Below are 21,636 nucleotides of genomic sequence, written 5' to 3' on the forward strand. Positions count from 1 at the left end.
GGTGCGTGTCCACAGCCCAGTACGTCCTGTGCCAGCACCCCGCAGTTGCCGGGCTAGGGTGAGCATCCAGCCAGGAAGGGTGGTGCCAGCTCTACGCTCCAGACCTCCAGTGCGCCTCCTCGGCCCAGTATATCCTGTGCCGGCTCTACGCACAGTGTCTCCGGTGCGCTCTCACAGCCCAGTGCGTCCTGTGCCAACGCCCCGCAGTTGGCGGGCTAGGGTGAGCATCCAGCCAGGACGGGCTGTGCCAGCTCTGCTCTCCAGACCTCCAGTGATGATCCATGGCCCGAAGCCTCCAGTGATGATCCATGGCCCGAAGCCTCTAGTGATGATCCATGGCACGAAGCCTCCAGCGATGATACATGGCACGAAGCCTCCAGTGATGATCCATGGCATGAAGCCTCCAGCGACGGCCTCCAGTCCGGAGCCTCCAGCGACACCTCCAGTCCAGAGCCTCCAGCGACGGCCTCCAGTCCGGAGCCTCCAACGACGGTCCCCAGTCCGGGGCCCGCAACGAGGGTCCCCAGTCCGGGGCCCGCAACGAGGGTCCCCAGTCCGGGGCCCACAGCGAGGGTTCACAGTCCAGGGCCCGCGGAGAGGGTCCCCAGTCCGGGGTCGGCAACGAGGGTCCCCGCAACAGAGGCGCCACCAAAGTGGGGTGAGCCAGAGGTGGAGCGGGGTCTACGTCCCGCACCAGAGCCACCACCGCGGATAGATGCCCACCCAGACCCTCCCCTATAGGTTCAGGTTTTGCGGCCGGAGTCTGCACCTTTGGGGGGAGGGGGGGGGGGGGGGGCGGGTGTACTGTCACGCCCTGACCTTAGAGAGCCTTTTTATGTCTCTATTTGGTTTGGTCAGGGTGTGATTTGGGTGGGCATTCTATGTTCTTTATTTCTATGATTTGTGTTTCTATGTTTTGGCCGGGTATGGTTCTCAATCAGGGACAGCTGTCTATCGTTGTCTCTGATTGGGAATCATACTTAGGCAGCATGTTTTGCCACTTTAGGTTGTGGGATGTTGTTTTTTGTTAGCTCTGTGTAGCCTTCAAGACGTTACGTTCGTTGTTCTTTTGTTGTTTTGTTTGGTGTTCGGTTTTAATAAAGAAGCATGAACACGTACAACGCTGCACCTAGGTCTCATCCTTCCGACGAGCGTTACAGTCAGGTTGAATGGGGAGCGTTGCTGCACAGCTATTTTCAGGTCTCTCCAGAGATGTTCAATCGGGTTCAAGTTCGGGCTCTGGCTGGGCCACTCAATGTCATTTAGTTGTCCCGAAGCCACTCCTGCGTTGTCTTGGCTGTGTGCTTAGGGTTGTTGTCCTGTTGGAAGGTGAACCTTCGCCCCAGTCGGAGGTCCTGAGAGCTCTGGAGCAGGTTTTCATTAATGACCTCTGTACTTTGCTTCGTTCATGTTTGCCTCAATCCTGACTAGTCTCCCAGTCCCTGCCGCTGAAAAACATCCCCACAGCATGATGCTGCCTCCACCATGCTTCACCGTAGGGATGTTCCCAAGTTTCCTCCAGACGTGATGCTTGGCATTCAGTTCAATCTTGGTTTCTTCAGACCAGAGAATCTTGTTTCTCATGGTCTGAGTCTTTAAGTGCCTTTTGGCAAACTCCAAGCGGGCTGTCATGTGCCTTTCACGGAGGAGTGGCTTCCGTCTGGCCACTCTACCATAAAGGCCTGATTGGTGCAGTGCCGCAGAGATGGTTGTCCTTCTGGAAGGTTCTCCCATGTCCACAAGAGCATCAGGTTCTTTGGTCAACTTCTTCCATTTATGAATGATGGAGGCTACTGTGTTCTTCAATGCTGTAGAAAGGTTTTGGTACCCTTTCCCTAGATCTGTGCCTCAACACAATCCTGTCTTGGAGCTCTACAGACAATTGCTTCGACCTCATGGCTTGGTTTTTGCTTTGACATGCGCTGTCAACTGTGGGAGCTTATATAGACAGGTGTGTGCCTTTCCAAATCAAATCAAATCAATCCAAATCCAAATCAATGTCCAATCAATTGAATTTACCACAAGTGGACACCATTCAAGTTGTAGAAACATCTCAAGGATAATCAATGGAAACCTGAGCTCAATTTCGAGTCTCATAGCAAAGGGTCTGAATACTTACGTAAATAAGGTATTTCTGTTTTTTTATTTAATACATTTGCAAAAACTTCTAAAATCTTTCACTTTGTCATTATGGGGTATTGTGTGTAGATTTCTGAGTTTTTTGTTATTTAGTCCATACTTTCCTAAGGCACTGTATGTAACTGCCTAACGTTTATTTAAAAGCATGTTTGAGCTAAATCCCTTGTCCCTTGTACAAATAAACTCACATATTTGGGCGGCAGCGAGCCTAGTGGTTAGAGCGTTGGGCCAGTAACCGAAAGGTTGCTAGATCAAATCCCTGAGCTGACAAGGTAAAAATCTGTCGTTCTGCCCCTGAACAAGGCAGTTAACCCACAATAATTGTGCATTAATTTCCGTACAAATTAAGCTCGTAACAGGGTTGACACTCGACGGAACAACATATTTTACATTGTCATCTGTGTACCTTTTCAAATTAAGATATAAACATCCCCATGAAATCAGAAACATAGGTCTGAGGAACATAGATTAACATTTAACAAGTTTGGACCACACTTGTTTCAGAATTTCAACTCAGCAGCAGTTGTTGGTGGTGTCATGATATCTGTAAATAAAACATTCACATAGTTAAATCAATGTGTTAAGTTTTGCATGAGTTTAATACGTAACTTTAGTTCAATCGGAAGGCACTCTTTGGTGTTATTTCCTCCTAATCATTATTATTTTTTTTTTTAAAGTTGAAGCAATTTTTTATTATTTCTAAACAATAAAAAAACGTACAAATGATATTTGGAGAACAACAAAACCAAGCAGAAATGACCCTAGCCACTAATCATCTTGGCTGCTGTGGGTTCATTCACCTCAGTCGATCTACAAATACATTGCCTATTAGCTGTAGCTGTTCAGTCAGTTGTAATGATGAATTGCGTAAAATCATCGACTCTTTTCTCAAATCACATAGCGTTCACATTTGTATTCCTAGGCATTACTAATCAAGCTCCGCACACAGAGGATTGTATTATCACATTCACGTGAAATGTTAGAATATTACTTACGATTCTGTATTAATATCAGTGATGTAGTGGTTAAAAAGGTGGGTAATGGGTAAACTATAAACTCCAATGGGAGATCGAGGTAAGACGAACAATGTTTATAACTGTATTTTTTGCATTTTGAATGCATTTTAATTTAGGCCTATAGGGGAAAGCTGTTCATATTTGGGGATATTGGGGGATATATATTGAAACATGTTTTTTTTTAGTTCCTAACCTGTACTAACCTTATCAAACAAGTTCTCAGGGAACGCCACATGGTGCCCCGAACCCACGTTTGGGAAACCCTGTACTAACCTATGCTGCTAGACAAGTCAGGGTCATGGGATGGTTTTAAAAATGGCCTTTTGTCTGACATCTCGCAAACACACTGTCAGCAGCGTCTCTAGTTGCCTACTTGAGCCGACTCCTACCTGGGGTAGTTCGTTTCACGTCTCAGGCCCTCGGCCTCTGTCGCGAGAGGGCGGAGTTAGCCATTTGAGAGAGAGTGGTGAATGTGCTTGTAAAAAAGGCAAATCCGGGAGGCAAATCTGGGGGACGCAGGCGGACATAACGAACAAACCACTGTTCATGATTCCAATTATTCGCAAAGCGTTCTGAGCTTTGATCCAACCTGGGGAAATTATTTAGATGTTGACCTGTAATTGACTTTCTTTATTGTGTACAACATGCATTTGTTTACTTTAAAATGACCGAGGTCCGGAATTCGGGGGCCTCATATGTAGTTACGTTCCAGCCTGTGTGTCTTCTACTTTTTAAAGCTCTTACTCAATCAAGAGCGTGTCCTCAGATGTTATCCACCGTGTAATCCACTGCACATGTCTTTCATTTGGTTAAGATCTGTTTGTGAGCGTGAGGGTAGCACTAGGCTGTTAGGCCCTATCACCGTGTAACCTGCATCACTGTGTCTTATTTGATTATGGGATGTGTAAATGACTTACTCCTTCATCCTGTGCTCAGTGTCCAGAGACGATGGATATGAGATTGGTTATTCTGGGAGCCACCTCAGGGTATATCTGTGCCTTTTGGCCGTCTTTGGCCGACGATTTGGGAGCTGGATACACATGAGGAGCTTCCTCTGCAGTCTCCGATGTGGCTTGTAAAACAACAGGCATCGACTGCATCCCAAATGGCACCCCATTCCCTATGTAGTGCAATACTTTTGACTAGAGTCCTATGGGCCCTGTTCAAAAGTAGGGCACCATGTAGGGAATAGGGTGTCATTTGGGATGCCGCCGATGCCTGTTGTTTACAAGCCACATCGGAGATTGCAGAGGAAGCTCCTCATGTGTATCCAGCTCCCAAATCATCTCACACCCCAAATAAAACGTCTGCTCCCAAAGACAACAGAGACCGATGATGACCAGCCATAATGTCCGTGCTGAGGCATTCACGTCAGACAGGGGTGGCGCAAAGAACAGCTCCCTAGCAAAACAGAGACTGATGACCATCCACATCCATGATGACTACAGACAGGGACATCGGGCCATTCAAACTGTTCTCCTCGTCCCCAGGCTAATTGCGTACGGAACCGACTTGCTTCCGAGCTACAGTGTCTGGTTTTGTGAGACTGGGACAGAGGTGATGCCAAAAAAACGGAGACTGATTATAAGACCAACCATGTCCAGTCGTGTCTTAGGTATGTACTGTATTCACAGAGGTGATGCAAAGAAAACAGAGACTGAAGACCATCCATGTCCTGTCTGGTGTCCTGTCCGCAACATACTGAATGACAGGACAGACTCAGGACAGAACAAAGCTGGTGCAAAGTACAGCTCCTTCTCAAGAAAGTTGCTTCCTAAGATAACCACTCAAACTCAGGACAGAGGTGGTGGTGGTGATGATGCAAAGAAAAACGGAGACTGATGAACAACCATGTCTAGTTTGGTCTCGGGGACTTGGGAGCATTCACACTCAGGAAAGAGATGAGCTGGTGCAAAGAGAATGACTCGTTCGGAGGAAGGGCCATGGTGTCCAAGTGGGTGCGGTGTACAGACCACTTAATATGTTTAATAAGAGGTCTCTATAAAAGGCTTGTTTGATAGAATGTGCGCCACCAAAGTAGATGAAGCACTGGAACTGAAGTGGCCTGGAAATGGGGACACTTACAGTACATACCGTGAGCTTTGTAAGGAAGGCCTGTGGCTAACTGGTTGCACATTGACCATTCATATGAACCAGTTCTGCTCTGCTCTCTGACACACACTACAGTAGAGCGCAGTGCAGTACACTGATCCCTCTGTTTGCTTCTGTTTGTCTGTTACAAATACATCATGGACTAACCCAGCAAACCATAATTGGTTCTGTGAATGTTCCCAGCACATTCATTGGGTTGCCCCAAACGTTCTAATAACATAAAGACGGTCCAGTTGTGCTGGTGATTATATAATGTTTGTATAAAACATTCGCCTGATGTTGCAAGAACGTTCCCAGAACACATTTTGTCTGTTCTTTAAAGATTCCCAGAATATTTCAAGGTTGTGTGAACGTTAGGAGAACATTCCTGTAATGTTTTTCTCAGAACCATTTCTATTGCTCCCACATTTTCTTTTGCGGCAGTATGTTCTAAAACCATTACTAGGACATTGTGTTACTACATTACCTGGAAACCTAATAAGAACCATAGGGAAATGTTCTGTGGTGGTTGTTACAGATGTTGTGCACAACATATTAGTGAACGTTAGAACTTTCCAAGAATATTTCATTTGAAACGTTTTCTGAAAAAACAACATTTTGTTATGAAAAACATTTTTTGAATGTTTTGGGATGTCATCTTAATGTTAGATAAAAGCCTAACTAGAACGTAATGGGAATTTCAACGAATGTCCAGGGAATGTTCCGGGTTTGCTGGGAAGGCTTCCTGCATGGATCTGTGTCTAACTCCAAGCGTAGTATAAAGTGAATATTAACTTTCACAGTTGATCTCCATATACTGTAGGATACTACAGTATGTTATTGGTATGTTTGCCTGTGGGATCTTCAATCATACTCAATAGAGGACAAGTGTCCTCTGTGTGTTACTGTGTTTGGTCTTTGTGTTTTGTCACCCCTACTACCCTGTTTCTTGGCCCATGTTGCAGTGATCTGCTAATCCTAAAGTCTCCCTCATGAATCCGGGAATTTAATGCAACACTCTGTGAAATTCCCCCAAATGAAAAGGCTCCTTGTTGGCGGAAGCACAATGAGATGTCGTTGAGGACTACATTTAGATATTCAGCGACTTTGTATTTTAGTTCAGGAGCTCAGTAGCAGACTGAGGATGGGGTCTGGAGAAGAAGTCATTGTGCTCGAGCAACTCGTACCCTACGAGGTCCGGATCCCGCTGGTTTTCTGTTCTACCTGTTAATTGCGCCCACCTGGTGTCCTTGGTCTAAATCGGTCCCATTGAAAAAAATGCAGTGGAACTGGCTTCGAGATCCAGTGTTGAGTTTGAGGGTCCTAGAAAGTGAGATGTTAATGGTCAATTGAGGTAGAGGGGGTCTCTGACAGACATCATTCTCTTAGCATTCTATGATAACATTGTTCTGGCTTCTTTTGACACTGGAATGGCAATCTCTGTACAGTAGATATGGTTACAATTTCCACATTTGACTCCCATCCCCACCACCTTTGTATTCTATACAATTCAATGCGCAATGCTTTATTTGCATGACAAGCATTACATGCGTATCGCCATAGCAACAATATACAAGAAAAAAAACGTTTCGAAACTGTTTTGATAAACCCACGGAACATGTTTTATAAAACAAATTGTGCTGAAAGTGGGAGAAGTAAACAGTTCATCATTCTGTATTTGTGCAACTGTCTTTTTATTGCTTGTTTGTTTCCTGAAACATATTGTATAACTATTTATGCATATCATTTTTTTCTGCTTGCCAATAACTTCTCTGTAAACATAAAGGAAGTTCATTGACACTGCAATATTTTTATAAAACGACACAATTTGTTAACATGATTCTTGTTAAAAGCTTATAGCTCTTTTCTCCAATGATTTATTTTTTTGGATTGCTCTGTAGTAACAAAAGTTTTTTTTCCTTGCAGCGTTGCTACCGTGTGTGTTCTCGTTTAACGTGGATGACAAGAATGGGCTGAATTTCAATGGTCCGCTGGAGGACATGTTTGGATACTCAGTCCAGCAGTTTGAGAACAGTGAAGGCAAATGGTAAGTCAACTCGTGTTATCATCCACCAGCCCTGGGTTCACATACTCATAGTTTCCTTTCAAATACTTAAGCTGCCCTTGATTTAGCTTGGTTCCATGGAACCAATGGAATAGCCCCAAAAGTGTAAAAAGCAAACCCCACCCATCTGGCACTCCAGGCAGGCTCAATGAAATGCTCAAAGTATTTAAGAGGCAATCAGTTGCTACATCCATTTTTGGACTTTTAATGGCATGTAATTCAAATTCCAATTATCTTCAATTAGTAGCATTTCAAATTGAAATTTGGTTTACTTTCTGAATTGACTGGAATGTAAATGGGATTGACCCCAACCATGACAGTAGTTTGGTTTCCTGTTAACTAGACAACTTCAACATTGAGATATCTTGCAATACTGACTGTAATTATTACATGACTCATGGGTCCCTCCCTGTAACGTTGACAGTTTCTACTATTTTCAAACATCTTTACCAAAATCAAAAAAAAAAAGTTTATTTTTAAGGCACATGGTTTTATCTATAACCTTTAACATCATAAGAACCGTTTTTGGAAAGAAGGGTTCTTTTGATTATTCTTTGCAAGGCAAGAAGGGTTCTACATGGAACCATATATAATACTTGGTCTCGGGTGTCAGATACATTTTTACTCGGTCACGGACAATTTGGACTCGTCATTTCTTCTCGAGACCAGCAGAGTAAATCATACAGCTTAAACAGCTTCCATTCAATCAGCATATAAAACCACTTCGCCAGGCCAAATACTGTATGTACGCTCCTTTCACGAAACATAAATATCTTATCGCCTATTGAAACCTGCGCCTACTACTTTACTCGTAACATTACTGCTCCTTACTTTCGTTGAAAAATATCCTAAACCTTTGTCGCGCTCGTCAGAATTTCCTTGGTTCGCTGGTAGGGAAGAGTGGGGGTGGTTGTTTGAAAGTTGCACGCTCACTATTAATAAGGGGAGACGTGGGCACCTACACGGATAATGCTACCAACAACCATAACCACACTGCGTACACAACCTATGGTAGCCTACAAAAACACAACCATTAGTCTAAGCATTTCCCAATCGAAATGTACAACTACTACCACCGCGATAGTCAGTATGAAGCACTTCAATTCGGCAGGCAGACCGGTGCACTGGTCGCCGGCTTATCGACTCGTCGCGCAGCCCAATCAGCCACTCAAAACGTTCTTGAGCGGCAACAAATCTGCTCAATTAGCTGATTTGCTTTCCATACACCCACGCCTTCGGACAAACCCGCTCATACTGTCACGTTCGTCATGGTGATATGAATACATACTTATTTTAATAAATAAATAACACCTAACAAAAACAAGTGCTGACATCCAACTCCACATAGACAATAACCCACAAAACCAAAATGGCAACCTAAATAGGATCCCCAATCAGAGACAACAATAAACAGCTGTCTCTGATTGGGAACCAATTCAGGCCACCATAGACCTATAATAAACCTAGACTAACAAACACCCCTAGATATACAAAAAACTCTAGACAGGACAAAACAAGCATACCCACCCTCGTCACACCCTGACCTGACCAAAATAATACATAAAACATAGAAAACTAAGGTCAGGGCGTGACACATACTCCTTTAGCTATATTGGGCTGCATCTACCCATACTTGACAAAAAGTGATTGGTTGATTCCACTGTCACTCCAAAATTCGGCCCTAATACAGTTAAATGGCAGAGGCCTTCTATCTAGCTTTTGATGGCGTAGCTAATGGCTGATTTAGCTAGCTAAAAACTAAACAAAAATATAAACGCAACATGTCAAGTGTTGGTCCCATGATTTCATGAGCTGAAATTAAATTTCCCAGAAATGTTCCATATACACAAAAAGCTTATTTCTCTCAAATATTTTTGTACAAATTTGTTTACATCCCTGTTAAGTGAGCATTTCTCAATTGGCAAGATAATCCATCGACCTGACAGGTGTGGCATATCAAGAAGCTGATTAAACAGCATGATCATTACACAGGTGCACCTTGTGCTACAGACAATAAAAGGCCACTCTAAAATGTGCAGATTTGTCACACAAGTTTTGAGGGAGCATGCAATTGACATGATGACTGCAGGAATTTCCACCAGAGCTGTTGCCAGAGAATTGAACGTTAATTTCTCTAACATAAGCCACCTCCAATGTTGTTTTAGAGAATTTGGCAGTACGACCATGTGTAACTATGCCAGCTCAGGACCTCCACATCTGGCTTCTTCACCAGATTGTCTGAGACCAGCAAATCCGGATAGCTTATTAAACTGAGGAGTATTTCTGTATGTATTAAAACCCTTTTGTGGGGAAAACCTAATTCTGATTGACTGGGCCTTGCTCCCCAGTGGGTGGGCAAGTCTGGGTGGGTCTATGCCCACCCATGGCTGCGCCCCTGCCCAGTCATGTGAAATCCATAGATTAGGGCCTAATTAATTAATTTCAATTGACTGATTTCCTTACATGAACTGTAACTCAGTAAAATCTTTGAAATTGTTGCATATTGCGTTTATATTTTTGTTCAATATATTCCTTTCCAACAAAAACTGAAGAGATTCAATCAGAACATAATTGAAAACAATAATGTAATAATAATAATAATTATTATTATACTAATAAGGCTGGTGGAACCATTCATAGAGGTTTCTAGGAAGAACCATCCAAAGATAAAAGGGTTCTTGGTAGGACCCTTCATAGACGGTTCTCTGCAAAACCCTCCATAGAGGGTTCTAGCTAGAACCATCTACAGGCGGTTCTTTGAAGAACCCTACATATGTGGTTCTATGTAGAACCCTCTGCAAAGGGTTCTACCCAGCACCAAAAAGGGTTCCCCAATGGGGACAAACTGAAGAACCCTGTATGGTTCTACTTAGCACCTTTTTATTTCTAAGAGTGTAGTCCTGTGGTCAAGACACTGGCTCAAATAAAGAGTCCCTCCCTCTATCCCTCCAAGTGTATCAGTTAGGCCTGCAGCTTAACACTGTTGGTCTCATAAAGAGCCCCCCCCCTCCGCCTGTTAAGTGGAACCAACCCTCCAGAGTATGCACCCAGTCTGCCAGTAAAGGCACCGTGAAACCACGCGTCTGTGGCCCCTCTCTTAATTGGTGAAGGAGCACATTTTTACATGCTAGTAAACTCAGTCTGCCTCCCTTTAGAGAAAGGTACAGTCCCCCTCAGACAGAGAGACAGCCGGTCCCTATACTACGCCACTAGAGGCTCATACAGTGTGATCCCGGCCCCTAAATAACTAGCTCACTATCCCCCTTTTTTTTAACATGCTAGTAAACTACATCTGCCTCATTTAGAGAAATGAACAGTCCCCCTCAGACAGAGACAGCCGGTCTGTATAGTTCTCTACAGGAGTCCCTTACAGTGTGACCCCGGCCCCTAACCAACTAGCTCACGAGCCCCGTACATTCAGCTGGAATGGGCTTGTTAAGCTCATATGGGATCAGTTACAGTGATTTAGTCCTTCTCAATCAGCAGGAGCAACTGATGAGGAACGATGAACGATCCCACAGCTTTCTCGTGTAGAGAATGCTCCTATAGGCCCAGCTACTCTCACTTATACACAGATACCATTGTGTAAGAGTGACGGGGGCTATATGTTCCGATATCCATACTGGCATACCACTTTAAGGCATTTTCGCACTGTCAATTTGACACAGAGATAATGTAAAGAAAGACCTGATAGTTCCAGTTACTTTCTATTAACCAGCTACCTGTGTATACGATTGACGAAGATATGATCCTTCCATTATCCATACTCGCATACCATACCTGAGAATGCGTGGCCATATCACAGCTTCATTCTAAGAAAAGTATGCTAGCAGGATGTATGTGTGGCTTTTGGAACAGAGCCTTATTTGGGTTGGTAATTCACAGAAACCTCCATTGAAGACAAAGGGAGAGAGAGGTTGTGTCTCAAAGCCTATGTTACTTAACCTGGGTTAACTGTAGATGTGAGGCGAGTGATCATTCACAGGTGGCACGGCTCCAATTCAAGGCTCTCATTTAGAGTGAGTGCTGTTGCTGAAAGGGAGCCAGGCCAGTGTGGGGATCAGGCACAGATGTCTGTTCTCTGTGCAGTGTGTCACTTAGCTGCGAGATTCGAGACGATGACTGCTATCTCTCCCTCGGATGGCTGTGATTCCAGAGAGCCAATTGTGTTCCCGCTGGTTGCACCCTCTTTAGTTGATCAGCGGTCATTAGCAGAGTGGAATGTTGATTAGGCGAACTGTTTACGTGCTAGCCGATAACTAGCTCAGTTTAGCATTATATCGTACCCACAAGATTTCGGCTGAGAGAGAACCAGCACTGGACCACACATATTACACTCACAACAACAGAGCCCAGCTAACCGGCTGTATTCCGATGTAAAGCATGAGTTACTCACCCAGAAATACATAAACAATGTTATGACGAGTAAACATAGTAGGGGTAAGTGCTAAATTGGGTACTTTCCACTGCAAAACAAGCATTTTAGATAATTTTTGTTATAAAATTAAATTGCCTTTTTCGTGGGAAAACACCAAACCCAACGCTAGGTCATTGAGAGGAACTCTAGTTTTTGCCTCTTTGTTTGTGGTGGGTGGGTATGGAGTACTGACCTCTTCCCCTGTTTCTGTTTTTAAAGGGTACTTATCGGTTCTCCCCTGGCCGGCCAGCCAGCCAAGCGGACTGGAGATGTCTACAAATGCCCTGTGAATCGAGGACCAAACCCTAAATGTATCAAACTGGGGCTGCCTGGTGAGCACTCGTTTTGTAGTGTGTCTATGTGGGTGCATGTGATTGTTATTGATACTCCCTCTATTAGCTGCGTCTGAGTTGAGGTTTTAGCCCCTAACACACAGTCTCGCATCGTCCAGAGTGCTGGTCTGGGACTTCCTGCCTTGTGTGCTGGACAGGACGTGAGCCAAAGCAGCAGCACAGGAAGACACTACATAAACAGGATTTGAATGTCTCATCTCATTCACTCATAATTATATCATGCTAACCAGATAACCAACATGCCTCCTCTGCTGCATGCGCTTCATTCACCATGCCTCAGGGCTTCTGATGACGCTGACTCGATACTGAACAGGGCTGGGGTCAATTCCATTTCAATCAAGTTGATTAAGGAAGTGAACTGAATTGACTGAATTGAAATGGAATTCATCCCCAACCCTGATACTGACTCACTTCCGAAAGGCAGGGTTGAGATTAATTAGGATTACTAAATCAATTTAGTGGAACTAAATCAATTCATTTTTGGGGATATATTAAAATTCTGCAACACATTTTGTTGACATTATCCGTTGTTTCGTTAAGTATCTTGACGTTTATACCTATTGTTTATCTATTTTTTATACAGTTTATCTTTTGTAATGTTCTCTGGTAAAATTGTAAGAATATTTAATCCCGCCGTACAATCTGGTCATGTACAGTGTGAGCTTGAGAATGACTGTATTATCCTACAGCTTGACAAGGCCGTGCGTGGTTCTGGAGTCACTGGACGCGACGTGAATTATGAGGACATTATGAGAGTAGCCGACACGATTCCCCATAAGACGTCTTTGAAAAAACGCTTCTAGACAGAGAACACATTCAATTATACATAGAATGCCATTTAGCAGACACTTTTAGCCAAAGAGACTTACGACAGTGTATTCACATACATTTTAGTATTTGTGACCCCCAGTGGGAATTGAACCCACAACCCCGGTGTAGCTAGAGCCATTCTCTTACAACCACACAGGACAAATTCAGCACACACTGCTAACTACGCTACAGTACTTATGCTGGAAAACAAACGATACGTGTATGCTTTTATCGGTAAAGACTGTCGAAATAGCCTATGCATAATTATCTGAGGTAGATAACTATCCTATAAATAGCTACATGTCAGTAATGCACATCGTTATAAGTGAGGTCCGGAGAGTTCCATGGTTCTGGAAGGGTAGTCTGCCTTTCTGCCTATGGGAAAATGGACAGAGGAATTTGACCAGCTGTTCTTTCTCTTCAAGGACTCCTTCTTTCTTTCACTGACTTTATTTATTCATTCCATTTTTTCCCCCAGAAAACACAACAATTCCGAACTTACACGAAGTCAAGGAAAACATGACCATGGGAACGACGTTGGTTACCAACCCTCAAGGAGGCTTTCTGGTAAGAGGCCATGTGGAAATCTAGATGTCAGCCTTGGACTGCAAGAGCCAGTACGGTTGTTACTATATGTAGAGCTGACATATATATCACACACGCACGCCAGAGGAGGCTGCTGAGGGGAGGACGGCTCATAATAATGTCTGGAAAGGATTGAATGGAATGGCATCAAACACATGGAAGCCATTGCACTTATTCCACTCCAGCCATTACCACAAGCCCGTCCTCCCCAATTAAGGTGCCTGTCACGTTCCTGACCTATTTCTGTTAGTTTGTTGTATGTGTTAGTTGGGACGTGAGTTTGGGTGGGCATTCTATGTTTTCTGTTTCTATGTTGGTTTAAGGGTTGCCTGGTATGGCTCTTAATTAGAGGCAGGTGTTTGGCGTTCCTCTAATTGAGAGTCATATTTAGGTAGGTTGTTTCACAGTGTTCGTGGTGGGTGGTTGTCTCCTGTGTCAGTGTTTATCGCACCATACGGGACTGTTCGGTTTGTTTTTGTACATCGTCATTTTGTGTAGTCTATTTTCCCTGTTCGTGCGTTCTTCGTGTTTAATGTAAGTTCGTCGTCCAGGTCTGTCTACTCCGTTTGTTGTTTTGTTAGTTATAGTGAAGTTCGTGTTTTTTCGTCTTGTCTTTAAATAAATTATGTGTTCACAACCCGCTGCGCCTTGGTTCCATCACTACTCCTCCTTTTCGGTTGAAGAGGAGGAGAACTACCGTTACAGTGCCACCAACCTCCTGTGACGCACACGCCCGCTTTCTCCATTACACTCGCTCTCTCTCTCTCTCTCTCTGTCTGTCTAGAAGAATGGGTCTGAGTATTTATAATGATGACATAAGATATACATTACAAAGCCCGGATCTGACCAGAACTTTCCCCCTCTGCCTCTTCACTGGGCTTGTACCTCACTGCTCATATAAGGACTGTTGACTAGAGAGTCCTAGCCTATCAGATCCTGTGCTTCGGAGAGTCAGTCACTTTGAGTCCAGGTTAAGCCAGTGTGCATGTGTGTGTAGCGTTCATGGGTCTCATGATTAGGTAACGTTAGCGTTGCGTGACCTTATTTCAGATTCCGCCGTGACGCGCGTGTGTGTGTGTGTGTGTGTGTGTGTGTGTGTGTGTGTGTGTGTGTGTACTATTTTTGTCCAGGCTTGTGGTCCCCAGTACGGCTACATGTGTGGTCAGCAGACGTACATCTCTGGGGTCTGTACCAACGTCAGCTCAACCTTCCAGGTACTCAACTCCATCGCCCCGGCCGTGCAAGGTACAGGACAACAAAACACACACACACACACCAATAACTACAGTCAGACCAGAGCTGCATGATCCCTCGCCTTGGTGTTCCTTTTACATCCTACCCCAGACAGACAAGAGCAGAGGTATCTCTCTCTACATCCTCCCCCCAACCCATTCCTCTCTTCACCCCCTAACCAACCAACCCCTAGAGCCACAAGGCCCAGAGAGAAACATCGCTTGTGTACATAAGAGCATTCCACTTAGTGTAAACTACTCTCCAGTCTCTTGCTGCCATGCATGCCCAAGTTAGGACAGATTTTAGAGAGACTTGTCATCGCTGTCTTAACACTGCACATTGACAGCAAGAAGCCCCAAACAGATATAATATTTGACTAAGACATAATCATTTCAAACCTTGTGTACGACGATCACATTACACTATGTCTCTCTATTATAATACTTTGGAACAGATTTCCAGAAGTACAAACACTTGGAGCTGATTTGCTGGTGTTTTTATGGTATTTTATGTCCAACAAGAACTTGGGGGGCCAAATAAAATCACCCGCAGGCCGCCAGTAGGGGAACCCTGGTGTAGACTATTAAGCCTCAGTATAGATGAGATACAGCTTTCCACCTCTGTGTAGTCTCACTATCAGACACTGTATTGGACATGCATTGGAAGCACATTATAGTGTAGTCTGTGGCTGTGTTCCGATATCTATGCTGTACCACTTAGAATGCATGTCCAATAGAATCCATGTCCACTGCTTCATTCTCAGTAGTATTCTCAGTAGTATTCTACGGTAGTGTGGATATTGGAACGAGGCCTTTTTAACAAGACTCAAGAGGGACTAGTGTAGATGGGGGAGCTTCTCGGTGTTGTAGTGTTCCTCCCTCTCGTCACGTCTCTTCCACTGCACAAACCAACTGTTTATCGCATTTATTGTATAAAAACTGTTGGCAACTGTGGCTTTAATAGTTTAAACGTTGACGTACAAAACACATGTCTGTTTTCCCAACTAAATTCTACTTTGCGTGTAATGTGTGATATATTGGTTGTGCTACACAGATCATAACGGCCACATGATTTGAATCCCTCTTGTATTCCAGAGTGCGCCAAAGAGCTTGACATTGTCATGGTGCTTGACGGCTCCAATAGTATATGGCCATGGAACAGCATCATTGAGTTCCTGGTCAAGTTTCTGAAAAATATCGAAATTGGACCTAAACTGTCCCAGGTGATTTCTCCTTTCTGTATACTAGGGGGAAAATGGGTAACACTTTAGATGAAGGTACCTGCAGAAGAAACTTTTATGGTTCCAGCCAGGTGAAACGGTTTCACCGAAGGACCCTTTAAGAACACAGTGTCAGCTCTGGGACATGACTGAGAGAGGGACAGACGGGAGCGATGGATCGAGAAAAGAGGAGGGATAGGGAATAGAAAGATGCCGGCAACATCAATTGCAATTCACTGTATTTTAATTATGTAACAGCACAATATTATAATAATAATAATATGTCGTTGCCTTGCCGTTGAGTTGCATGCATATTATGATAACCTATTCATTACAGTCACAAGTCTCAGAACCACTGTTAAATCATCACTCATACTGTTATTAGTTTAACCTCCAAGAGCAATATGTGTTAAATAAAGGTTACTTAAAAAAAAGAAAAAAAAGTTTTATATGAATGGAGAGTCCTTTTTAAAATACCCCTGCCTCTGGAGAGGAGCTGGTTCGCAGTGGTTTAGCTTAATGGTGAAATTACAGTTTTCCTCTGTGCTGCACTGGAAAATATTGTCCGACAAAGTTCTCCCTTTATAGATCCCATATTCCATAGCCGGATAAGTACCCTGCGTGCTATATAAAGAGAATGACATCACATTCGACTCACCAGACCAAACCACACAGCCTTCCTTACCAGACTGTCTCGGAGTGTTGGAGTGTGCCACAGGATGGGACAGTTAGAAAATAGGGAACTGGAGAGAAGGGCAGAGAGAGATGAGGGTAAAGGAGGTTAAAGGGAAGAGAGCGAGTCAGATGAGGGTGAATTTGTACGTTTGAGTGAGTGTCGGTCTGTCTGAATCCTGTCTTTTTGTTCCAGGTGGGCATTGTGTCGTATGGAGAGCAAGTCATTCACAATGTGAACCTCAGCCAGTTTAAAAACACTCAATCCCTGCTGGGCAAAGTGAGGAATCTTGAACAGCAACAGGGTGTCAGGACCATGACCTTCCTGGGTATCGACACGGCAAGGTGCAGTACAAGAGTCTGGTCCTGCTCAATTTACAAATAATGTACCTCGTTTAATTGCGTTCAGTTGAATTGAGTGTTCCACTCAGTTAAGTATGTCTATTTCTTGTACAGTGTGGGAAGTGAGTGAAAATGATTTCTGATTTTCAGGAAAGAGGCCTTCACCGTGGAGCGAGGGGGGCGGCCCGGGGTCAAGAAGGTCATGATAATCGTGACGGATGGAGAGTCACATGACTCTCATAACCTCAAAAATGTCACCGCAGAGTGCGAGAAAGACGACATTGAGAGGTTCGGTATTGCTGTGAGTAGAAGGCCCCCGAAACCCCGATACCTCAATATTAATACCTCAATAGCCTCACCACAGTACAAGCTGTAACATACCTTTCAGTCAGGACAGGATCACAGTCACATCTCTAACAGACTTCAAATAAACACACCAACTATTGTGGAGTTTAGATGGTTTGGTATGAGGGTTGCAAAATCCCGGGAACTTTCCAAAAAGTCAGATTTTCCAGAAATCCTGGTTAGTGGCTTCTATGAATCAGGAGAGAATAAGCAATAAGGGAATCCTCCAACTGGGAGTCTGCAACTGGGAATCTTCCAGCCCAGGCAGGCCAAGAGTTATTGGTTCAATTCCTGTTTCCTACATGGACCATAGTCTGTATATAGAGGACTGCTTTTCCGACTTGATATCGTCATTGCGAATATGAATCTGTTCTAAGTTGACTTACCCGTATAAATAACGGCTGGTTAAATCAAATCAAATCAAAAAAACGACACTATTTGTTTCTCTCCAGGTGCTTGGCGATTACAACAGGAACAACCGAAGCATCACTGAGGTGAAAAAGTTCATTGAGGAGATCAAGAACATCTCCAGCGATCCTGTGGGAGATCACTTCTTCAACGTGTCCGACGAGTTTGCCTTGCTCACCATCGTAGACGCTCTGGGAAGCAGGATCTTTGCCTTGGAGGGTAGGCGGAGCTACTTTCCTCTGTTTAAATCACCAAGACATGCTTTGTGCTACTTTGATCGCAGTGGTAACAACGGCAAGTGCGGTTCTTCTCCGGAGCTGTGCTAAAGTCCTTCTCTACGTAGTGAAATAAAAAGAGATGAGATTGTGTTTTATTCATCCCCAAGGGGGAAGTGAGTTATCGTCCGAACAGCCACACAGTCGTACAATTAGAAACAGTAAAGGACATTAAAAACAGTCCGTAGACAGTTCCAATGAAAATGGATCAGTGAGAGTGATCGTATAGTAATGGATCAATGTGAACGTCCTTTCCACAGCAACGTCAGGTAACTACACCTCGTCGTTTGAGATGGAGATGTCCCAGGCAGGTTTTAGTGCCCACACCTCTAAGGTGAGTCCACATTACCTACTGTTGTTTCTTTCTACTCCTGGGACGTATTCATTACGCCGATTCTTGTTGCAAAAACGTTTCTTAAACGGAGGCAAACTGAAGGGAGGAGGGCCCTACGCACATTTGTCCAATGGAAACTCTTGTTTTGCTCTGCTTGCTTCCACTTGGTTCTTAAACGGTAAACGCTTTTCGTAATAAATACACCCTTGCTTTCCTTTCCTACCAACTAACTCCTTCTACCCCTGCTTTCCACTGTCCTACACTGTTAAAAGAAACAGTTTGAAAATATGCAACTAGGCTTTCCCAACACCCAAGGGCAACTAATTGCATAAATCTATCAAATGTTTTATGTTTCAAAATACTCTCTTTTAATAGTGTACTCCCACTGTCTTAGCCCACTGGGCTAAAGGGTACAGCATATTGCCGTGGGGATCGGTTTATAGGATATCACGTTTGTGAATCTGTGACTGCCCGCTGATCGGCCCCAGTCTGATACAGTACAGAACGACGGTGAGTGTTGTGTTATTCACTGGGCACAGACATCAATTCAACGTCTATTCCACGTTGGTCCAACGTTATTTCGTTTAAATTAATTTCATTGAAATGACGTAAAAAACAATATTGATTCGACCAGTGTGTGGCCAGTGAGATCTTTCCTTCACCATCTCGTCTATCCCTGTGCTGGTTCACCATGATCCAACTAAAGTTCTGGCGACAGAGGTGTCCTCTCTTTCCTCTCCTCTCTCAGCCCAGAGAGACCTGTGCTGTGGGGGAGAGGAGAACTAACAAGAGACGTCTTTTTCGTGAGAGGATGTTCACTTTGAACAAACAAATAACTTTTTTTTCTCACAAACCTTATGTGCACTCATCAGGCATTTCCCCTCTGTAGATGAGTTGGAGTGAACATGCTCTACACTCTTGCAAAAAAGGGTTCCAAAAGGGTTATTTGGTTGTCCCCATAGGAGAGCCCTTTTTGGTGGAAAGGGTTCTACCTGGAACCAAAAGGGTTCTACCTAAACGTTTTGTTTCACCTCATTTTTACATTCTGTCAGAAAGAACACATGTTTAACTTAGTTAAAAACATGTTTTCCCATCTGAAAAGGTAAAATTAAAAAAAAAGACTATAGCAAGTGCATATTAAGTGCCAAATAAAGTAACAAGGTTGACTGGAAAAGGGTTGACAATTTCTTATTAAATCAGCCATAAATCCCCTTGTGACAGTGCTAATGGAAGCTTATTGTGTGCAACAGAGGGTGACAATTGAACGCAAGCTTCACACAAAAAAAAATGTGACCGTTGAAACATTCGTAGCCTGCTTATCTATGGGCAACAGGGTCGACATGTTATTTTCAACCTGCTCAGTTTTCCACCACAAAACACCTGCTTTTACTGAATTGACTATTAGATGTTCACTGTTTCTTTTGAAAAACATTTTTTAAGGAATAGTTTCACCATATTAAAACAAATGGACGCAAAAGGCACTTATTTCACGGAACGACCCAGTTCCATCTTGTGAAATACTTTACCCTCTCCTGTCTTCCTGTATTCATGAAACAGGGTCTTCTTCTTCGTGTTCTGTGGGGGAAACGGCTACTTGACACAGTGCATTGTGACAGTGGTCTTTCTCACTGTGGTCACTGGTCTGTTCAGCCTTCACTCAAATGAGACTTTTCCACTTCCTGGGGGGGTCTCTTCCTGTTTCCTGTGCTGTAGCATAATTGTCCCGAAGAGTTGGATGGAGACCCTTAATGTCACTGCCCATGCTGTCACAGAAGACGACATTACAAAGATAGGAGATGAGCTGTCTAGTATGAGCTGTTGTCTCATCTGACTCTTTCATTTTCTTATGTATGCATTGTTGTATTGGGAACAATGTGCTCTTGTCCGGACCTGCTTTTTTCGGCCCTCTCTCTGTCTCTCTCTCTCCCCTCTCTCTCTCCCTCCCTCTCTACCACACCTGCTGTCTCGACCTCTGAATGCTCGGCTATGAAAAGCCAACTGGCATTTACTCCTGAGGTGCTGACTAATTGCACCCTCTACAACCACTGATTATTATTTGACCCTGCTGGTCATCTATGAACGTTTTAACATCTTGAAAAACGATCTGGCCTTAATGGCCATGAACTCTTATAATCTCCACCTGGCACATCCAGAAAAGGACTGGCCACTCCTCAGAGCCTGGTTCGTCTCTAGGTTTCTTCCTAGGTTCCTGCCTTTCTAGGGAGTTTCTCCTAGCCCCCCGTGCTACATCTGCATTTCTTGCTATTTGGGGTTTTAGGCTGGGTTTCTCTATAAGCACTTTGTGACATCTGCTGATGTGAAAAGGGCTTTATAAATACATGTTGTTATAGTCCTGAACACAAAATGATGTCTGTCACAGGTGTGTAGGTTTCAAAAAACAGGATTAATGAAAAGACAGATACTGTACATATTGTTGTACTCACATGGCTGAGGCAAATGTTTTTTTTTATATAGTTGTTAAATACAATTCCTTCATTCATTCATAGGAGGGTGTGATGCTGGGAGCAGTGGGGGCGTATGAGTGGAACGGGACAGTAGTGATGCACACAGACCAGGGTACCATGGTTCCCCTAAACGCAGACTTCCATGACCCCCTGGACGAGAGGAAGGAGAGCCTGGCAGGGTATGTGGGTAAGTACAAACGACACACACACACAGCCTGGTGGGATACGTGGGTAAAGTCCAGACCCGACCACACAAACCACCCGCATGGATTACACTGTATTTATTGACCTTTTAAACCTCTATTTAACCATACATGTCTGATTTATGACGTTGAATTCCTGCCCTGTCCTCTGTTGCTGTAGTTATCTACGTGTAAGTCTAGACCTACTGTTTAATATGAGCCACTCCACACATGGCATTCCCTCAAGGGAAAATATATATGTATATATTTCAATTGAAGACAGTTAAGAAGAACAGCTTCTTATTTAGATTACGGTACAATGACAACCTGTACAATAACAACCTGTACTGACACTTTGGAAACTGGACAGTGGGCTAAGTCCTTAGTGCCTTCCAGCTCCTGTATAAACAGCCCAGTGTAGCATGGTGGACTACCAGCCCCATTACTCTACAATAGACAGAAACATGGTCTACGTCCCAACTCGCACCCTATTCCCTCTATACTGCACCTTATTTTTGTTGACCAGGTCCCGTAGGGCTCTAGTTAAGAGTAGTGCACTATGCAGGGTATAGGGTGCCATTTGGGACGCAACTATGCTTATACTCTAACTGAAATAACAGACCCACAGGGCTTACAGTAGCCTACATCTCCCCTCATACTACCTTTTACGGGCTGTAGAGAAGAC

General features: G+C 43.9%; 1 protein-coding gene across 1 annotated transcript in view; it reads left to right on the plus strand.

The window, feature by feature from the left end:
- The window catches only part of LOC129818820 (integrin alpha-1-like), a 72,283-nt gene that overhangs the window by 31,477 nt on the left and 19,170 nt on the right, over window positions 1-21,636 (plus strand). Inside the window, exons 2-11 of the mRNA XM_055875079.1 lie at window positions 7,173-7,293; window positions 11,948-12,060; window positions 13,370-13,458; window positions 14,607-14,721; window positions 15,804-15,931; window positions 16,797-16,945; window positions 17,093-17,243; window positions 17,740-17,914; window positions 18,231-18,304; window positions 20,812-20,956. Of these exons, the coding sequence (XP_055731054.1) occupies window positions 7,173-7,293; window positions 11,948-12,060; window positions 13,370-13,458; window positions 14,607-14,721; window positions 15,804-15,931; window positions 16,797-16,945; window positions 17,093-17,243; window positions 17,740-17,914; window positions 18,231-18,304; window positions 20,812-20,956 (1,260 nt within the window). The remainder of the gene's footprint in view (window positions 1-7,172; window positions 7,294-11,947; window positions 12,061-13,369; window positions 13,459-14,606; window positions 14,722-15,803; window positions 15,932-16,796; window positions 16,946-17,092; window positions 17,244-17,739; window positions 17,915-18,230; window positions 18,305-20,811; window positions 20,957-21,636) is intronic.

The sequence above is a fragment of the Salvelinus fontinalis genome, chromosome 21 (assembly GCF_029448725.1).
Source record: "Salvelinus fontinalis isolate EN_2023a chromosome 21, ASM2944872v1, whole genome shotgun sequence".
Taxonomy (NCBI): domain Eukaryota; kingdom Metazoa; phylum Chordata; class Actinopteri; order Salmoniformes; family Salmonidae; genus Salvelinus; species Salvelinus fontinalis.